Consider the following 18764-nt stretch of genomic DNA (forward strand, 5'->3'; position numbering starts at 1 on the left):
CACACACTCACTCACACTCTCACTCTCTCACTCACACACACACACACACTCCAGACTGAAGAACAAAACACTAATGTGCTGTATGACATCGCGCTCAGACCCGCAGCTGAGCATTTACAGTGTGTGACGCTCTGATACGAGACACACTGCTTAGTCACCAAGAATCAACCCACATACAAACTATTTCACCCCCAAATCAAAGAGTTAGAGTTCACCTAACAAAAACAAAGTGCCACTTTCATGATTAACCTCCAAACACAGTCACATTTACCTCCAAATACTGCAAAATTACAATTATTTTCAGTGAAAAGTAACCTGGACATGATTATCTGACATTTGCTGAATTACTGGTAGAAATGTGGGTTACACATTATTTTAAGGTGTCCTTGTTACAGTGTAATTATACCTTTAAGTAGTGAGTAATGTCACAGATTTTTATAAATAATCTTTCCATTGAAATATGGTTTGTTAGGATAGGACAATATTTGGCTGAGATGTAACTATTTGAAAATCTGGAATCTGAGGGTGCAAAAAAAATCTAAATATTGAGAAAATCATCTTTAAAGTTGTCCAAACGAAGTTCTTAGCAATGCATATTACTAATCAAAAATGAAGTTTTGATATATTTACGGTAGGAAATTTACTAAATATCTTCATGGAACATGATCTTTACTTAATATCCTAATGATTTTTGGCATAAAAGAAAAATGTATAATTTTGACCCATACAATGTATTGTTGGCTATTGCTACAAATATACCCCAGCGACTTAACACTGCTTTTGTGCTGCAGGGTCACAGATCTGCTCCATTAGTAGTGCCCGAGCTGTAAATATAATGACTTTTCCTAAACACAGCCTATCAGACATGACATACTAGAAAGTATTCGAGCATCCATAAAAAACTGCCACACTTCACATCGAAGCAGACTGAAGCAGAGCAGAGCTGATGGATCCTGATCTAAGCATGCAGAGACTGGAGTGGACTCACGTTGGTGGAGTTGGTCCGGATCAGGCCGTGGTTGTGGTTCTGCTGTTCTCTGAACTGCAGGCCCGCCAAGTGTCTCTCCAGAGCCGCCCAGTCCATGGCTGGAAGCTGGCTTTCCTCCACACATTCTCCCCTGTTCTCGCCGCTCCCGAGGCCAGGTGTGCTGGACGTCTCTCTCTCGCCGGGCTGCTGGGGTCCGGAGGAGGCTCTGACGCTCTGCAGCTCGCTCACCGAGCCGGCGTCCTGCTGCTGGTTGTCTGCGTACTCCCTCTCCCAGTCCAGCAGCGCTCTCCTCTTGTACTGCTGGTAGTCCTCGTCCTCCTCGTAGTCCTCCAGACTGGGAGAGGACTTGTACTCAGAACAGGGCGTCACCTTGTTGGAGTTGGACTCGGAGCTGGAGCGACTGGAGGAATCGCTGCCCAGATCCATGCCATCTTCCCGGTAATCCTGAGACACAGACACAACGCATTAGAGACATACTGCGGAAAACATACAGCTACTGCCATTTTTACAGTTTTTTTTCAACTGCTTACACACAAAATCTTTACTTGTCACAATTTCTGAAAGCTGACACTTCTGAACAGCAGAAACACACACCAAATCTGCAAAACCATACACTAATTCTCAGCCTTTGACCCGGTTTTCAATTTAATAAAACACTTTTTGCAAAACACAGCACACAGTTCTCTATGTGGCACACGAAAAAATAACAGGAATTAATATTATGGCAAAGGTGTTTGCAAATGTTTGCTTTTGAGATGAGTTTGTGATATTTTGAATGCAGTGCTTCATTTTGCAAGAGATGTGAGGCTGAGGCATTTTGCATTTTGTGTGTGTGATTCTTGGATTTGTGTGTAAAGTTTTGAAAAAAAAGAGGCAAGGTTTTGAAAATGTGTGCAAGCTGTTGAAAAAAACTGTAATCCTTAAGCTGTGCTGAAACTCCTTTATGTTCCTGATCAATAATGACCAGCCGTTAAAAACAGCTTGTGAATCTCTCGTTATGCTGTATTATCAGCAGTGTTGGGGAAAGTTACTTTTAAAAGTAATGCATTATAATATTGAGTTACGCCCTAAAAAAGTAACTAATTGCATTACTTAGTTACTTTTTATGGAAAGTAATGCGTTATGTTACTTTTGCGTTATGTTTTCTCATCTGAGCTGGGCTCGGTTAAGTTTTTGATATAAAAAAGTTATATTTTTGGCAAATGTAAAAGCCCTTTCACACCAAAAGTGAAATGAATAAGCCTCAGGCAGAAGGAAATGTAAATTCAATTATTAACATATTTAATTATTGCAGGTTTGCAGAGTTTGTATTTGACTGTTTTTATTCATTTAGAGGAACACTGAATGTGTTTGTGTGCAGTGAGACGAGTAAACACATGTTGATATTTAGTCTAGAACTACAGTAAGATCATGTTCACACACAACGCTCTGCACTTACTCCTGATTTCTGTCACCATGGCAACACCAGAGCTGTCACTCAATACATGAGCAACAAAGTAACTCAGATATTTCCTTCTAAATTAAAAAGTAATGTGTTACTTTACTAGTTACTTGAAAAAGTAATCTGATTACGTAACTCGTGTAACTTGCAATGCGTTACCCCCAACACTGATTATCAGCAAATCTTAGCAAAACTTGCTTGCTTTCAATTATCAATTAGGTTTTGTTTTTCTTTTTTTGAACGGATTGCTCATTGATTTCATTGATCTAAGCTCATGCACCTCAGTTTTTGATTGAAAAAGGCATTATTTTTGATAATTCTGGCACTTGTTGAACATATTTTAGGAAGTTGTTATACCCTGTGAGGAAAGTCAGTTTTAGTCCAATGTGATAACACTAACTAGAATTTTCAGGAAAAAGAAACTCAGAAACAGAACACAACATGAGGGTTAAATTATGATGAAGAACGATCTAATGCTATGGGGCAGTAATGCATCGGTTATAGCCTATTCCATTTATTATAGAAACCAATTACTGCTTTGATCACCATATTCACTAGTCCACGACACGTGTGTCTACTCAGCAGAATGAGCTCACTGTTCGTCAGTGTTTTGTGTTCTACATTGTTTTCTTTTCTAAACATTTGGGTGTTAGGCTGTACATCACAGATACCATCAACTTTGGTGAGATCATCCCAAACTCCACCACTTACACACTCCCACTCCCACTCACACTCACACTCACACTCACACTCACACACACACACTTCCATGAATTAGGAAGCACCACTGAACACAAATGTAAATTTTTAGTAGTAACTACAGGACTGTAAATGTTTGCAAACATGACATTTGTTGTGTGCATGAAATTTATCTACAAGAGGCTGTGTACCAAATGTCTGAGCACTGGCCCCAAGGTGGTGCTATAATCAATAAACTGACCTCTCTTCTGATGTCTTAGCAATCATATAAGATTAAGCTGCAATCTGTCCTGAATCAGCTTTTCTTGTCTAGTTCACATTATCCAGAGACACCTCTGACAACATCTTTTGATTTATCAGATGATGTCCACATTTCACAAAACTCAATCCATACAGACACCAGCACAGTTTTGCTCCTTTCCATGAGAGATGATGAGTCTGATCTGATCTGGAGTCACTTAATTTGAATCAAGTGAAGAAAGGAGCAGCTCATGGCCAAGGAATAAACCCTGCCCTGAAAGCAGGAATGTGACGATAAAACCTCCACGCCAAGTCAACTTTTCAGAGCAACAACAACTACTGGATCTGCCAATGCTAACAGCACACAACTATTTATAACGAATGACGTTAATTACACTGTAATGCCCTGTGTGGAAATGCAATGCATGTTCCTATGTACTGTGTGTCGCACCAGTGTTATTTTAGTGTCAATAACATACTATTATAGTCGTTATTATGTTGAATCAGTTTTTATTTATATATTTTCCATTTTCATTTTAGTTAAAGTTTTACTAATTTTGTTGTTTGTTTTTGTCATTTTAATAGATGCTGCCATATAGCTGAAATACACATATTTTTTTATAATTTATTTGATGTCAGTTAACGTTTATTTCATTCCAAGTAACAAAAAAGCTTTACTAATGGTTTTAATTTTAGTTTCACATTTAGTTAACTACAATGATTGGTTTTTATTTTTAACTGTTTTAATTCATTTTTATCAAAATCATTTTAAAACTTTTATTCTTTGCTTTTATGTGAATCACTTTAAATTACCATTGTGTATGTAATGTGCTATATACAGTAAATTATTTATAACGAATGACGTTAATTACATTGTAATGCCCTGTGTGGAAATGCAATGCATGTTCCTATGTACTGTGTGTCGCACCAGTGTTATTTTAGTGTCAATTTATATATTTTCCATTTTCATTTTAGTTAAAGTTTTACTAATTTTGTTGTTTGTTTTTGTCATTTTAATAGATGCTGCCATATAGCTGAAATACACATATTTTTTTATAATTTATTTGATGTCAGTTAACGTTTATTTCATTCCAAGTAACAAAAAAGCTTTACTAATGGTTTTAATTTTAGTTTCACATTTAGTTAACTACAATGATTGGTTTTTATTTTTAACTGTTTTAATTCATTTTTATCAAAATCATTTTAAAACTTTTATTCTTTGCTTTTATGTGAATCACTTTAAATTACCATTGTGTATGTAATGTGCTATATACAGTAAATAAACTTGCCTTGCCTTTGCCATGCTTTTATTTACAAATATCATGAATGTTAGGGATGCACCGAATGTTCGGCAGCTGAAATTATTCGAAAGCTCTTTTGGTGTTCGGCCAAATAAGCGAAAAGAATGAATAATATGTACTAAACAATGACGTGACGCAATCAAATAGAAACGTGCACTAATGCAGCAAACACGTCTGCAGTGTGGAAGCATTTAAACTGAATTTTTACAAGGCATGTGACAATATGATATGTGCGGCAAACATCATTTATAAATCTGCTGTTGTCAACAAAAAGAAGCACTGAGGTTAGACAATAATAATGATAATGATAATTACTCTACAACAGCTCTATTAATACATTTATTTTAACATCCACACATCTGTAATATAATACATGCCTGATTCAAGAAGGAGGTCTCAAAAAATGGCCAAAAAATATTATTTTACTAACTTATTAATTTTAAGTTAAATTGTGCTTTGTTGGTATAATGTCTGCTAGAATGTAAAAAAATGTTCAGTGTTAAATACATATTTTTAAATTGTTGTTTTGTAATTGATTTTTTTATTTTAAAAGCAAGACAAAACAGTAAAAATCACATTTTGGCTATTTAATTTATGCAATGGTGAAAAAATTGGCAAAATACATGGGAAAAAGAAAAAACCGTGTTCGGTATTCGGCCTTCGGCCCAGTGTTTCATTTTGTTCGGCTTCGGCCAAGCATTTTCATGTTGGTGCATCCCTAATTCATGTGTGAGACTGTTGCATCAGATCAGCTCATAAAAATGCTGAGTTAAATTACTGTTAAATAATGAATTATATTTTACAAATCATATACGAGCACAATGCCTTATATTTGTCTTGGTTCACAGTATTTCAGCAGAACAGGGCTATCTGAGGACACAAGCCAACTCCCATTCATTTCTAGTGCTAGGGGGTGCTATTACTATTATTTCATAGTGCATATTGTAGCTATTACTGTGATCACTGGCTCACTTTTACTGCCATGTTTACTGATGCTTTAAATGCACTGTGTGTTAAAACAGTCATGCAGATAATCAGATCAATCACTTTCACTCTCTTATCAAACTGAACCGGTAGACGGAATTCCTCAGATATTAAAGACAGAGGAATTGTTTAATAGATGCATGCAAGCACTGTTTAACTCTGTAGGTGAAACACACACACACACAGACAAACAAACAAACAAACAAACAAACACACATGTGTTTTTTGAACCTTAAACCGCATAAACACATTTCATTACACCAAATACACAAAATAATGTTCTTTTTAGCAGTATCATATGACCCCTTTAATATATGTCAATGTGTTTTTATTGTCTATTTTTTATTTTTTAAAAAGGGTTTTGAACAAGGAGTTAGCAAAAACAAGCAATTGTGAACAATTAAAAGCGTATAAGTTACATTGCCTCTGTGTAGCTATACATGAATGAATCAGTTGAAATGACTGCGTTCACATTTTTTGCTTTATTGTTCATATTTGTTTCAAATCTGACGATAAAGCTGTTCATTATATCATGATTTATAAATATTTAACGACACATTGCCTATATGCAGTATATATATATATATATATATTATGTAGATGATTTGTATTATGTATGGCTCGCTGATCGTGTCGCTGGTGAATCGTCATGAAGACAGTAAATATGTGACCATGACTGAACACTTACAGCTCAAACACATCATCCAGCTATCAAAGCCTGCCCATTATGAAGCTTTATTATCACCTACAGGCTCTTTATGAAGTCTGTTTATGAAATAAACGCTCTTTACAAAGGCTCTTACATAGACACTTAAGACACATTAGGAGTCCTCGCAGAGGACAGAGCTTTAATCTCAAGAGACAACGGCCTTTAACACCAATACAGTTCATTAGGCTTTATTCTCTTATTTACATAAGTGATTGTTAAATGTGATTAAACACGAACATACATGCGTAAGAAACAGCTCTGGCGCGCGCACACACACACACACACAGAGAGAGAGAGAGAGAATCTGGCAAAGCGGTACAAATGTCATCCCATTATACAGGAGTCATCCAGTTGTCTAATGATGCATGCTGTCTCCATAAGGACAGTGCATTCACTTCATTCAATCACACACACACACACGATATGCACAGTACAATAACAGTAATATCAGAAATAACACACACACACTGCTCCTCAAACCTCTCATGAAATCTCATCGGCATTACAGAAGCGCTCAATCTGCGCATATTTCAGCTGAGTTTAAATGAACGCACGCGAGTCTCTCAGTCAGTCTCAAATGATGTCATGTTTCTAAATCAGTCCTCGCAGCCTCCCGAGCAAACAGCGGCGAGGAGACCGCCGAGCTCAACTCATATTTGACTGAAACCAGCCCCCCTCAGAGCTGAGCTGAGCTGAGCTGAGATCAGCCCATGAACTAACACAGGACTTACTGTCATCTTCTGTGCCGGGGGCTCGTCGCTCTCAGGACATGTTTGCGCGGCTCGAGGTGAAAGCTCCAGTCCGTACGCGGAGACCGTCCGCGGCGCAAGTCATGGCGGATCTCCGCTGCTCCAGAACACCCCGGCGGCTCTCCAGCGGCCAGACGAGATAACAGAAACCCTCCCTCTGAGGAGCTGTCTCAACACCTACTGAGCTGCCTAGCTAGACAGCATCTGTGACGCGCTCCGAATCAGCTGAGTGAGGGAGTGAGGGAGCGCAATAACGCAACCGTGCTGCCAAAACGCTGTCCTAAAACGCTCCATATAGAAAACATGCTCATTTGACCAGCAAAGATGACGCCCAAAATGTAACCCCAAAACACTGCCCACTAATAAAAAGTTAACATTATCCAAAAAGGCTAAATTATCCCCTTATTTTGTCAATGCCTATAATAGCCAAACATGTTGTCACTGGCTTATATTTGCCAAATATGTGGTATTCGCCTAACGCCCCAAAATGCTCCCCTCTAAGGTAGTCATGTGTCCTATATGGGTCATTATTTGGTCATTATTCATTTGTCCAGCCATGGCCGATGAGAGGAGGGTCCGTGCTCTTCTACTGGACTGAGAGACATGGAGAAGCACAGTGGCTTCACAACAGAAAGGTCATCTGCTAATACACTGTAAAAAATTATTTTCAAAGATTACTGGAAGAAAATAGTATTTCAGTATTTCTACTTCAAAATTCCATGCTTGCTGTTTCTTTTTTATATAAATTGAAAATTACTAGCGATTTCTGAGTGAAAAATTGTTTCTACACCAAATTATTTGTCAGTGCATGCTGATCCAGACCAGTTCTCAGTCTGTTTCTTGATGAGACGCAATGCTTTATGCTTCAGCTTCTTTTCATTTACAGAAACTCACCATTTTTGGCTGAAATGTACATTAATCTATGCTAATGACCTGTTAAGAGCTGTTGCATACATAGTGGAGTGTACTGTTGTATTAAATATCAGCATGTCTGGTATTATGTCTGATTGACATCTGTGCCAATATTAAGCATAACGGCACTCCTCCTACTGTGATATTAAATATCAGTATTCCTGTAGTTCATGAAAATCATGCCTCATCAGCCTCTACTGAACCTTTGTAGACCCTACTAGAACAATGCATTCATAGTGTTAATATGCAAATGATGCACTCACATAACATTCAAAAACATCAACATTAAATATGCTTTGAAATTAGATCTTAAAATCAGCATTAATGGAAATTCACCATATCTATTTTCAAAATGCATCTTGTCATGAATGATTTATCCATGCATTTCTGTCTTTTTTTCCCCTTTCAGTTTGTAATTTTAATTAAAATTTTATAACTAGAGCTTCCAGTCTTTTCTCTGGTGATGTATGCTGGACTTCTCCAGTCATTTAGTCTGCTTAAACCCTGCTTAAACTTTCTCAAATGTAACCTCAAGCCTCAAGTCCCCACCCTCTGAACCCTACATTTTTTCTTTTTTGAAAATCCATTTCAGTCAGAATACAGAAGCACATTTCTGTTGCTACTTGCCTTACATCACAACTTTAATCTTCTGTCTGCAGAAGCACTTAAAACAGTTTTTGAGTGAAAAGCAGAGCGCTCAACAAGGTGACCTTAATCAAGCGGAGCATTTGGATGTTGACTTTGAGTGGAAATACATTAATATCTGTCTCTACTGTCTTTTTAGCGTGTGAAAGGAAATTGTGGTGCATGTGCTCTGATCAGAACAGATCAAAAAGAATGCAGCTACGCATTCCAGTTTTAAATGCACAAATAGCGTTTTTATGTAGATCAGACAAAGATTAGTACCAGTTTAAAAAGTCGTCATGTAAGGTTCCATTTTGATTAGGACTGTTTATGTAGTCAGTTGTTCATGTAGACAGCAAGTCAGCACAGTAGAGTTTGAGACACAGCCCATCTCTCTCTCTCTCTCAATCTCTGTTTCTCCCTCCAGGATGAGACAGGACTTCTGAGTCGCAGCTGATATGGTTGAGTTTGACGGCCTGCAGCCTTCAGTGGCTCCCCAGTGTTTTTCACAGCAGTCACTGTGGGCACGAGAGGAAAGACGTCACAGGAACCTCTGCCCACTGCACTCACTGACCCTACCAGCAAACACAGCCGAGACAGAGACAGAGACAGAGACAGGAATAGCACATCCACTGCCCAGCAACGTCACTTCATTTTTGCATGATAACTCAAGAGTTAATGCACATCAATGCTTTTGTTAGGTATTGACTCACTAGATTTAAACATGATACTATTTAGAGTCACATGATCTCACACACTCCTCCAGTATCCGCGTTGAGCTTCTGTGGCAGTGGCTATTTTGGGCACATTCTCTGCACTTTCAGACATTTACTGCAGTGGTTTCCAAACCCAGCACTGCACATGGTGTAAGTTTCCCTTATCCAACAAACCTCATTCAACTCATCGGATCATTAGTAGAGACTCCAACACTTCAAACGGGTGACAGATTAAGAGACATGCAAAATGTGCAATGCTGAGGACAGCCAAGCCACTCATATAGTGTACAATCTAAATATGAGTGTCGACATCTTGATGATAAACGCCCCATCATCTCCTCTCGAATGGGTGCTTATGTGAAGATGAATCCAGAGATCTAGAGGCCGAGATGCATATGTTCCAAGTAGATTGGCAAATTATGCAAACATAACTGGCTGCACCACTTGCTTTAATCATTTAATGACAGCCCCCTTTTAACAGTGTTGTAAAATAGTGACATACTGTACAATTACATTGCTATAGTATTTTATAGCAAATTATTCGTATTCATATCATTATGGGTTCATTCCATAGGTGTAAAGGTTTTTCTACTGTACAAGCTGTATTTTCTATCCCCTTACCCTAACCCTAACCCTACACCTAAACCTACCCCTCACACAAAACTACAGGCATTTTTAGATGTTCAAAACACTTAATTCCCCAGAAGGTCAAAATTGAATGGTATTACTATCCTTGTGGGGACATTTGGTCCTTATAACATAATCAATACCAGTACATACACACACACAAAGAAAGTTGCATTCTCAGAAATTAATATAAAAAAATGTTCATCAAGTTTATGGCTTTTTGTTATATTGTTGTTTTTATTTTAGTGGCCCTCACATCCATATTTTTTATACTTGTAGGAGTTTTATAACAAAAAGTGAACTTTTTTGTGTAGCAAAAGCATTGACACTGACCATGAGGTTAATGGACAATTCACACAATGACGTATAGAGATGTTATTGCATGTTAAAATGCTAAAAAACATAATAAGCTGCATTTGTCGTGAACAGGCGAGACGAAGCAAGAATCCACATGCAAGCACAGTTTAATTGAAATAAGCACATACTGTACACAGATAATTCAGACCTAAAACAGTATTAAATCCATACAAGGGAATCAGGAATAACAAGTTCAAGTCCAGGAGGGAGGTGGAGCACAGGCCGATTCGGGAAGGGATGGAGAGCCAGGCTTGTGAGGTGGAAGAGGGTCTGGAGACTGAGGTTGACCTGGGTGTAGCCGGAGGAGCTGGTGACCAATGTAGCAGAGCAGGCAGAGCAGGTGACCACCACAGCAGAGCAGACGGGACCGAAGATCCCCATAGTGGAACAGAAGACCACCAGGGTGGAGCTGAGGGATCTGAAGACCACCACAGTGGCACAGGCGGAGCTTGAGACCACCATGGCTGAGCAAAAGCCCACCACAACAGAACAGACGGAAGTCTCAAAGAGAGCAGATTAGTAACAGCCTCTGTGACTCAAAAAAGAGACAACCTCTGTGATCATGACGTGGCAGGCTGAGAGTTCAGGGACAACCTCCCTGGCCGTGACAGGACAGGCAAAGGGTTGAGGGACGGCCTCCGTGGCCGCCTCGGGAGGATCTGGAGCAGACACCGCTGCCTCAGGAGGATCTGGACAAGTGTGTGCGGCCAACACAAACAAGATGGTAACCGCCATCATGGGCAGTGCAGCTGATGGAGGGAGGACCGCCTGGCTTCAGAGCGCTGAGGCTACGGGGATGGACATAAGCAGTGGGTCTCTCACACTGGAAAACAGCCTCCCATGTCCAGAGGCATTGTTTGTAGGCTCTGGCATGATGGTTGGAGACTCTGACATGGCAATCATGATGGCTGAGGACTCTGGAGTGGTGGCTACTGTGGAAGTGTCACATTCCTCCTCTGTGACTCCACAGTAAATGCAGAGCCGCTCAGTTGTAATGCAAGGTCAATATAATATTCTAGTGTCCAGTCTGGGTGCCACAATGGCATACATGAACATAGTGGCTCTGATTATTTTTAAAATGTAGATTAGATTTTCTGAGCCACCTTTTATAAAATGAATGGATTTGGATTTGTAGTGTTTACTTTCACTTTTGGGTACATTAGTGTTTTTGAAACCAGGTGCTTTTTGCTTTTAATAACAATTATTAATCATACTTACAGGTTGTGATTCAGAGGAGCAAGCTGGTCCAAACAAACTGGGCATGAAGCAAATGAAGCAAATTCAGCTTCACAGCACAGAGCACAGCGTCTTCTCAACATTATGTTATCCACACGAACGAGCTACAGCATTTGATGGAGGTTCGAGTTTTCACGGGATGTCCACGCAGACCGTATGTAGGCATTATTCAAATTGTTAACTTGTGACATATGAACTTCATGATGCACTTTCAGCTTTACAACTTTGCAGACTGTTTACATTCACATACAGCTACATTACACACTGCATGAAATGAAGTTAAAAAAAAAAACATAATAGGGTCACTTTAAAAAAGACATCATTCAATTTTACTTAAGTAACTTATTGGTGTGTTATCTGTAATTGTACTGAACTTGAGTACTTTTGCCACTGCCTTTAATCACACCACTAAATCTGAGAACATTACAATATATTTGAGGTGCTGCTTTTCTATGTATTTACATTATTTAAATTTAATAACATGCTATTTTTATACTCTAGTTTTTGTGCTCTTCATAGCACTGAGATAGCTCTCTTAGGGTTAATCAATGATCTCCTCAAGATTTCTGACTCTAGAGACAGTAGTATCATGGCCAACCTAAAACTCAGTGCGTCTTTTAATGAAGATGTGCTTCCCTATACCTAAACAATAGACAATGTTGTGTCTTTTGGGAATCAAAAATCACCTCCAGTCTTGTGGAGTTCCCCAAGGCTCTGTTTTAGAGCCACTTCTTTTTGTAATCTATTTGCCTTCTCTAGGCCAAAAAAAAAACAAAACAAAAAAACAGGGCCAGGTCAAATTTCTCAAAGTTTTTTGTAAGTACAGACCTCAAGTGCCTTGTTAGACGTTACTCTTATCTATGCTTTGACATTGTTGGTGCCCTGTTAAAGCTCTCCACTTCTCTTCATGTCATGGGACCAATGGTGAATCTGTCATTCATGCCTTCAACTCTTCATGTTTGGATTACTGAAACTGGTCTTCCTTCTAAATATCTTCAGAGGGTAAATCTGTCCTTGTCCAAACACACACACATCTCTCTCTTCCTCCAGAAACCACACTGGCTGCCTGTGGCTCCTCACATGCAGTTTAAAATTCTACTCACCAGTTTTAAAGCCCTGCATGGTTTTGCGCCACAGTATTTGGCCGATTTGATTCACCCCGATGCTCCTGCTCGGCTTCTTAGGTCCTATGGATCCAATTTATTAATGTTTTCCAAGTTCATATTGTCTTCTGTGAGTGGCAGGGCTTTCGGTGGAACTCCCTCTGTGAAATGTCATCTCTCCCTACATTCAAATCCCAGTTGTTTGCTCAGGGTTATTGACATATTTATGTCCTCTGCCTCTTTTTGCTGTATTCATTATTTGCCTTCTTTCATACTTGTTTGTTATGATGTTTTTTATAGATTCCAGTCTTCGCTGTGCAGTGACCTTGGGTTTGTGAAAAGTGCTATAGAAACACAATTTGAGAGAGTACGTATGTTATTTATTCCAGCCTGGTCTGTTTATACATACACTCTTAAAAATAAAGGTGCTTCATAAGATTCTTTACAGTGATGCCATAGAAGAACCATTTTTGGTTCCACAAAGAACCATTCAGTCAAAGGTTCTTTAAAGAACCATCTTTTTCTTACCTTTTTATAATCTGAAGAACCTTCTTTCACCACAAAGAAGCTTTTGTGAAACAGAAAGGTTCTTCAGATGTTAAAGATTCTTTATGGAACCATTTAGACAAAAAGGTTCTTCTATGGCATCGTGAAGCACCTTTATTTTTAAGAGTGTAGGTATTAGTATGTAACATTTACAGGCGCAAATCATACATTTCTGTATGTTCAGAAACTTACAATATGTACGGCAGCAACTAAAATGTAAACATTATTTACAGCTAAATAATGTAACATTTATGAATAATTTATGTCATATAGGCACTTGGATCATTGCACTTTCACCATTTTATAGATACATTTTAGATCGCTTAACCCAGGGTTCCTCAAATCTTGCCCTGGAGGGCCAATGTGCTGCAGAGTTTAACTCCAACCCTGATCAAACTCACCTACCTGTGATTTTCTAATGATCCTGAAGACACTGATAGGCATGCTCAGGTGTGTTTGATAAGGGTTAGAGCTAAGCTCTGTAGGGAAGTGGATCTTGTGGGCCAGATTTGAGGATCCCTGCCTTAACACAACCCTCAAACCTAAACATAATTTACACAGAATATAAACCAAAAATATATAGGCCTACATAACAGACAGAAATATGTAGGCCTACATGCCAATTTTTTTTTTTTTACAATAGAATCAAAATAATAATGCCATGTTTTCTACTTATATATAAGGATTCGTACATTTCTTCATGTTTGTAAAGTTGTTCATATGTAATAATTTACATTTTAGATGCTGTCAGTATGACAATATTGTATGTTTCAGTGTCTGTGCAAACGTAAATATAGGTGTGGTAGAGCGACACTTTATGTACCTACATATGAATACTCATGAGATCATGTTAAAGCCGTACATGCAATAATTCATTTGTCACACCAAACTGAACTGCAAAAGGTGATAAATCCACACTTTCAGAAGTGTGCTTTTTATCATCTTGTCTTCTAATGTTTGCAGTGGTTTATGGATGTTTGAATCTGCAGATGTTTTTCTGTTTTCTCTGTAGATGGCATTACGCCCTGTTCATGGCCCTGCACTAAAGTCCTTGAAACAATCCCAGCACCGCTCACACTTGCTCTCCATCTCCTTGTCTTTTTGTTTTCATTGTTTGGAGGGAATGTGTGCATACTGAACATGCTGTACAGTGTTGCGATGCGATGGCATTTGTAAGTACTGAGCAGGGCCGTGGAATCTGAGCTTCCATACCTGCGCTGGCACTCTCTGACAACTGCGTTCAGCTCGACTGAAGACGCTATCAGCATGAAATCACTACAAGCTTATTATTGACAGTCAGATAAGAAAGACAGAGATTACAATAGACAGCAGAAGACACGGCTCTTCCTCTGGCTTCTCCACCTCAGTGGCATTGAGAAGACAAACCGACAGAAAGAGGAACTGAAGCTTGTGCTCTTCTGATGTGCTCACTGACTCTGACGAGACGAGCACAGGGTGACCTCCATGCTTCCGCAAGAGAAAGCTTTTTGGCTTCTTAGACTGGATTTTGAGAGGAGACTAATCTGGGGACATGGTCAGACCTCTGCAGATACAGCAAAACGCTCTACTCGAGCATAAGTGCATGCATCCCTCACCCCTTTTTTAAGGGACCATAAGTAATTGGACAGTTGGCTCAAAAGCTGTTTCATGCACAGATGTGGGCTATTCCTTCATTATTTCTACGGCAGTTAAGCAGGTAAAAGGTCTGGAGCTGATTCTAAGTGTGCCATTTGCATTTGGAAGCTGTTGCTGTGAACCACATCATGCGGTCAAAGGATCTCTCCATACAAGTGAAACAGACCATTGTTAGGCTTCAAAAACAAAACAGATTTTAAGATCAACCTGTACCAGAATGACGGGAAGAAAAAAGTCTGGAGAAGGCTTGGAACAGCTCATGATCAAAGCACAGAGCATCATCTGTGAAACATGGAGCAGTGTGATGCATGAGCGTGCATGGCTTCAGTGGCTCTGAGTTACTGGTGTTTAGTTATGATGAGACAGAAGCAGAAGCTGATGTCCATGAGTTCCAGACTTAAGGCAGGTTTTGCCAGCAAAGGATTCTCAACAAAATATTAAAAATGAACATTTTATTTATGATTGGATTTATTTGTTCAATTACATCTGAGCCTCTGAAAATGGGGGGTGGGGGCAAAAGCAATTTCCGGAATACTTCCGGACCAGACTGTATTTTTGACATTGAAAAAACATTTAGCTTCAACCTTCAAAATATATTTCAAAATGCATTTCAGCGGGAAAAATTACATTGTAAAGTATATTCCTTGCTGAATGCCATTCAAATGCGTTACACATTACAGACAACAAATAAAGCTTTTCTGTGCCACAAGTGTGACATATGTGAATGTGCTTTCATCAATTAAAATATATGGAGGGCTTTTAAAAATATATTTCCAAAAACTATATTGGTATAAACTATATAAATATATTATGAAACATACGTTAGCAAATATATTTGGCCTTTTTTTTGTATATTTAAAAATGTATTTATTTATTTTTTCGAATGGGTGCAGCAGTAATACAAGGTATTAAAGTCACCATGGAATTAAAATGATCAGTTTCATTGCAGAGGTTATTATAAATAATTTGTCCATGCACATCAGTATTTTGTTTTATTCATGTGCCCTCATTAACTTTAGTCATAAACATGAACCTCTTCTCATACGTGCATCTCTGATGATGGTAATTCCTGTAGCAGCGCTGCTGCGTTTCTCTCTCTGCGTCTGAGACAGCAGGTGGGTTTGTGTGGCTGCCAGGATAATTTAGAGCAAAGACCAAGCTAGATCAGGTCTCAGCTGCTGTTCATGTTCAGCCTGCTGCTTTTGAGTGAATCTACAGAGATGCTGCCAGAACGCTGAATAGATCTATTACAACCATAGCATGAGGCTGTTCATGCCTCTAACACACCAAACTAATCTCATCCAGTGATCATTCAAGGAAAACCAGAGTGTCCTTTGTATAGAAATACTGTAACATTCAGAACTCAAAAAGCCCACCAGGAAATTCCTTGAAATCATTCATTAAGCACTCAGAAATCAGTATGTGTGACCACACACATTTACTCCACGCATTACAGAAATGGGCTATAAAATAGCTCCACAAATTACAAATATCACACATTTATATACATTTTATGAATCTGTTTATATTTACACAGCCATTCAAAAGTTTGGGGTCAGTAAGATCTTTTTAACCGAATTTACTTTTATTCAGCGAGGACGCATTAAACTGATCAAAAGTGCCAGTGAAGACATTTATAATGTTACAAAAGACTTCTATTTCAAATAAATGCTGTTCTTTTGAACTTTCTATTCATCTGTGAATCCTAAAAAAATAAATTTAGTTTTCAAAATTGATGATAATCAGAAATGTTTCTTGAGCAGCAGCATATTAGAATGATTTCTGAAGATCATGTGACACTGAAGACTGGAGTAATGATGCTGAAAATACAGCTGCGCATCACAGAAATACATTACAGGTATTCACATAGAAAACAGCTATTTTACATTGTAATAATATTTAACTATTTTACTGTATTTTTGATCATATAAATGCAGCATTTGTGACAGAAGAGACTTCAAAAACATTCACAAAGCTTAGTGACCCCAAACCTTTGAACGCTAGTGCACATCACTGATCAGCCACACAGCAGAACCCCAGCATTATGATGGCTTGATCTCAAACACCACTCCTGTTTTCTCAAAGACAAGTGAAAGTGGAGTATGATGTGGTGTTAGTCAGACAGAGACAAGCATCTGCTGGAGTTTGAGCGGCGATGCAGAGCTGTTAGTCATCACAGATGATACGGTAACCAGGCAACCCTGCTAGAAAAATACATGTGTCATCACAGCGCTGGGTTTCCCTGGAAACAGGAGACTGAGACGAGTGTGAGTGTGAGTGTGAAGGTGTGAGGGACGCCGCAGTGAACACTGACCTGTGACGTCCAGCTCGAGTCACAGAATGTTCTCAGACGGTGACGTCATAAGGCTGCAGGTGAGATGAAACGAGGGAGGACAAAACCTCCGCTGAAAGTGTGTTTAGTTTGATTTGAAACAGATGAGCGTGGGTCTGGCGATGTTTTATCGTGTTGTTAATAGGTTAACGCTATATTGAGTTTGAAATGACCTGCAGACTGCTGGAGTCAAACACTTCAATGTTATGACACAGCGGTCGTGAGTTCTCATACAAGAACACATCTAATCGTTACTTCACCTTTTCTGATACTGTTGAAAATGTCAAGTGCTGCTCAGCTTCCTTTAAGCTCTCTCATGTGCGGAGATACAGCTGTACAACATCCGATTCCAGTCTGTCTGATCACTGCACAGCGATGGATGGAACTTCAGGTCATCTGAGACTAGGATGAGTTTGTTTCTTCATCAGATTTGGAGAAATGTATGTTGTATGTAAGGGTTTAAAATGTATGTAAGAGATAGCATAATAAGAGATTTCAAAGCTATTTTTAAAAGGCTGGTCATTTTTGACCAGGAACTCCAAATGAAGTGAAGTATTTTCAGCACAGCACAAGGGTTCAAGAAAGCAGAGCTTCCAAAATGAATCAATCATTACACTGAAAGAATCAACAATCACTAATATGCACTGAAGAACCGTTCACAATAAGACCTGAAAAAATATTGAGACAGCAAACAGAGTTGATTTCATGTTGACTCTATACTCAAGACAGGATTTTGGTGTTGAAGCAGGCTGATATTGTTGGGCGGTTTGTACTGCGGTTGGATCAGGGCAATGGTGTGTCTCGTGTCTTTTGGGAACTCCTGCTGACCTCATGAGACAGATGGAGTACACACTCCTCACATCATCCACACTAGAGATCAAATGTGCTGCTGTCGTCAGGCAAGAATCCCCAGAGAGAGAGAGAGAGAGAGATGAGATGAGATGAGATGAATAAAAGAGGAATGATGAAAGGCCCCATAACACGAGTGTGTGCCCCTTGCGCTGCCTGAGTTCGGTTCTCCAGCTCCTGTTAAGATCTGAATCAATATTGTACATGTGTGCTATTCTGAATTCTGCAGCGCTGGCCACCTATCAAACCATTACTAATCACTGAACTGACCTCACCTAAACAAACAACCAGGCTCAGATCACTACATTCACACATGCTGACGGCTGAAGACAAGCTAATGAAGACTAACTTCAATTTTTCAAACACGGTCAGTCTATTACTGGCTGCCATATGTCCAGTTAACAGTACTTTCTTGAATTGAAACCGAGTGCATTAGTGCCACCCAGTTTTCCTTGTTTTTTTCCCATAGGGATTTTTTAAAATCCTTTGTTAAAATGTTATAAGCAATGAACTAAACCAACCAGCAACAAGGAAAATCACAACATTACGATCTTTCATTTAAAGGAAAAAAGTGCGTGAAAGTCAGACAAATGGCAAAAGTGCAAGACACCTAAAACAAGTGTAGTCAGGGAAAGATGTACAATCTATGGAAGCCCATTTCCGCCAATGAATACATTTTTTTGATTTTTATCTCATAATTCCCCCCCCCCCCCCCC

General features: G+C 39.0%; 1 protein-coding gene across 2 annotated transcripts in view; it reads right to left on the bottom strand.

Annotated features, from left to right (window-relative positions):
• LOC107703018 (schwannomin-interacting protein 1-like) overlaps positions 1–18764 on the bottom strand; it is a 133498-nt gene that overhangs the window by 41550 nt on the left and 73184 nt on the right. Inside the window, exons 1-2 of one of the 2 annotated variants that reach the window (XM_016505509.1) lie at positions 7094–7300; positions 989–1432 (exon numbers count right to left, since the gene is read on the bottom strand). In XM_016505509.1, coding sequence (XP_016360995.1) covers positions 989–1432; positions 7094–7099 — 450 coding nt within the window. In that variant the 5' untranslated portion in view covers positions 7100–7300. Of the gene's footprint in view, positions 1–988; positions 1433–7093; positions 7301–18764 lie in introns of those variants that run through there. The other variant, XM_016505508.1, reaches the window with a different exon arrangement.

Source organism: Sinocyclocheilus anshuiensis, unplaced genomic scaffold (genome assembly GCF_001515605.1).
Source record: "Sinocyclocheilus anshuiensis isolate Anshui unplaced genomic scaffold, SAMN03320099.WGS_v1.1 scaffold482, whole genome shotgun sequence".
NCBI lineage: Eukaryota > Metazoa > Chordata > Actinopteri > Cypriniformes > Cyprinidae > Sinocyclocheilus > Sinocyclocheilus anshuiensis.